Source organism: Sardina pilchardus, chromosome 9 (assembly GCF_963854185.1).
Source record: "Sardina pilchardus chromosome 9, fSarPil1.1, whole genome shotgun sequence".
NCBI lineage: Eukaryota > Metazoa > Chordata > Actinopteri > Clupeiformes > Clupeidae > Sardina > Sardina pilchardus.
Genome location: NC_085002.1, coordinates 5,380,247 through 5,382,770, shown reverse-complemented (window position 1 = coordinate 5,382,770; position 2,524 = coordinate 5,380,247). Strand labels below are relative to the sequence as shown.

The window sequence follows — 2,524 nt, the reverse complement described above, 5'->3', positions numbered from 1 at the left end:
GCCCGCCCCGCATGCAAGATAACTAGAGGGGGTGTATGCCTGGCTTTCTCTTAGTCGCCACTCTCCCCCGTGTAGAGAGAAAAACAGTACACGACCACACCGAAGTAGACTAGTTATCGCTGAGAAAAGGTCCTAGCTCTCCGGTTCACCGCACGCCGACCCCGCCACGCATCACCGCACTACGAGCCCCGACCACCGCCTGCTCAAAGCGGTGCTGCCGCCGCCGCTCCACACGCCGAACTTTCTACTGAGCACTTTTTCCTCAAGACACCGGCGCTCTCTTTCTCGTCTAGCCTGCCCATTTCTCTTGTGCTTCAACGTGGGTCCGCCAAGTTGGACGGCCGGGGCGTGTGCTACTGCGACCTGGGGGAGCCGGACGGCGCCAGGCTGTGTGAATCAGGGAGCTGCCCTGAGACCCGGGCGCACATGGAGGGAGACGTTATGGACAAACTGGAGGATGTGGACTCGGTCTATGAGTTCGATCCGTTTACGGGCAACATCCCGGCCACGAAAGTGGAGATCACCGTCTCTTGCAGGTAAGGCAAAGTAACGCATCATGTTCTGCCAACACCCTTTTCTGGTTGTCACCGTGCACCCGCTGTGTATCACCAAGATAAGACTGCGCTTTAATGTCATAGATGAGGGATGCCAAGTAAAGGCTAATACTCACCAAGAATGTTAGAATGAGGCTTTAATATCGTCTCGCCACCCATATTATGCCAATAAGCCTCGTAAGTGCCGTCATGTATTTGTGAAGTTGCTTTGAGACGGGATTAATGGACGTAGAGCGCGGTGACTATCTGCATTCGACTAAACGGCTTAAATTAAACATGGAGTAGAGCGCGGCTGGGTGAACAGCTGCTCATCCATCTCCAGTAAACCCGCAGAGTGGTTTGTTAAATCACCTCTACTCACAGTTTACTGAGCAAACGTAGCCTACGTTCGAGATAAAGTTTGACAGTCAATGAAATATTTATTTCGAACAGTTGAAGCGATTTTGTTCGTTGTTGCAATCACAAGTAGCCTACTTGCTCTGAGCATTATGGTAATGTGCTCGTAGAAGGGGGGCGTGGAGATGCCCAAAAACAACCTGTTAATCTCAGCTCATGGCCACCGTTGGAGCCACCGCTACTCTCCCGTAGCGGAATTCCTCCACATCCGAATGGAGCGTCTGGGCTATTCTATTGGCTCTCCGATTACCGGATTCTCTGATCGATTTGAATAAGTGGACACTCATGCTGGAAACCCATGAAAACACACTTAACCCTCGGACTTCCTCGCTAGTGTGAAAGAAATTAGTTTTCGTCCGCTTTTTTTTTTTAACTGTGTAATGCAATGCAATTATGTGTGAAGTATATGCCGTGCGCTGTGTGTGTGTGTGTGTGTGTGTGTGTGTGTGTGTGTGTGTGTGTGTGTGTGTGTGTGTGTGTGTGTGTGTGTGTGTGTGTGTGTGTGTGAGAGCGAGCGAGCGAGAGAGATATGGAGCCACTTTAGCATTATTGTTGGGAGAGCGCGTCTCCCGTCGCGCCCACTGCCGCTCTGTGATTGGTGGAGCCGACTCGGCGCTTCTTGCTGGTGGTAATCTAAGATGATGTGTTCTCTCAGGCTTGATGGCACCTCGCGCATCTCTGCGATGGCTCAACGGCCCCCACTCACATCTGTGCGACCAAGCGGAACAGCGCATGTGTTTCCACGAATATATCTTACACAACCGCTCTCATAATATTCTGTGCAATATTTGACCAAATACCCTCTGAGCAGCCTAGGCTACTGAACATTCTTTTCTGAAAATTAAAGGTTTTTTAGTCTACAATTTTAGCGAAGTAGGCTTAAATATATAAAAGGCACATACAATTCCTTGCACACACTTACAACACTTCACTAGGCTAGCAACAGCACACCGGGCACTGATGAAAGCTTGCCACCAAGAGATCGAGTCTTTGGTCAGTAATATGTAGCTGTAGCTTGATGTCGAACAGAACAACCTGGTGGCAAGTGAAGAAGATACGTGTGTTAGTCTGTTCTTTTCTATCCGTGTTTATTAATATGACTGTGATGAACTAGTTTGTCTATTACATAAATCAAATTGCTGCATTATGTTGGTTTTATATAGGCTCTTACCTATAAAGTAGGCTACGAAGTGTAAGGTGCTGTCCAGGCGTGTTTTTTTTTAACTAGTCATGTGGACTGCAGTGTGTTGTCCTTCCTTACGGTCACTTCCCTTCGTTTAGCATGTCAGCCGGACACGCTCGCCGCTTCCTTCCACTCACAAGAGTGATTTATCCAGCCCGTATCTTAAAGCATGGGCGTGTGTCTGCTCTCTGCGTCTCAAATGGAGGTGTGTGTGTGTGTGTGTGTGTGTGTGTGTGTGTGTGTGTGTGTGTGTGTGTGTGTGTGTGTGTGTGTGTGTGTGTGTGTGTGTGTGTTGGTGGTGGTGGTGGGGGGGTTCCGGTGTTCTCCTACTGTAGGGGCTTTAGAACTCGTTCCGCCGCTGTTCTGCGCTAACAACAACCATGCATTATTG

At 49.3% G+C, this 2,524-nt stretch overlaps 1 protein-coding gene across 1 annotated transcript in view; it reads left to right on the top strand.

Annotated features, from left to right (window-relative positions):
• Positions 1-426: 426 nt before the first annotated feature.
• cpne5b (copine Vb) overlaps positions 427-2,524 on the top strand; it is a 162,991-nt gene continuing 160,893 nt past the window's right edge. Inside the window, exon 1 of the mRNA XM_062544925.1 lies at positions 427-536. Within this exon, the coding sequence (XP_062400909.1) occupies positions 427-536 (110 nt within the window). The remainder of the gene's footprint in view (positions 537-2,524) is intronic.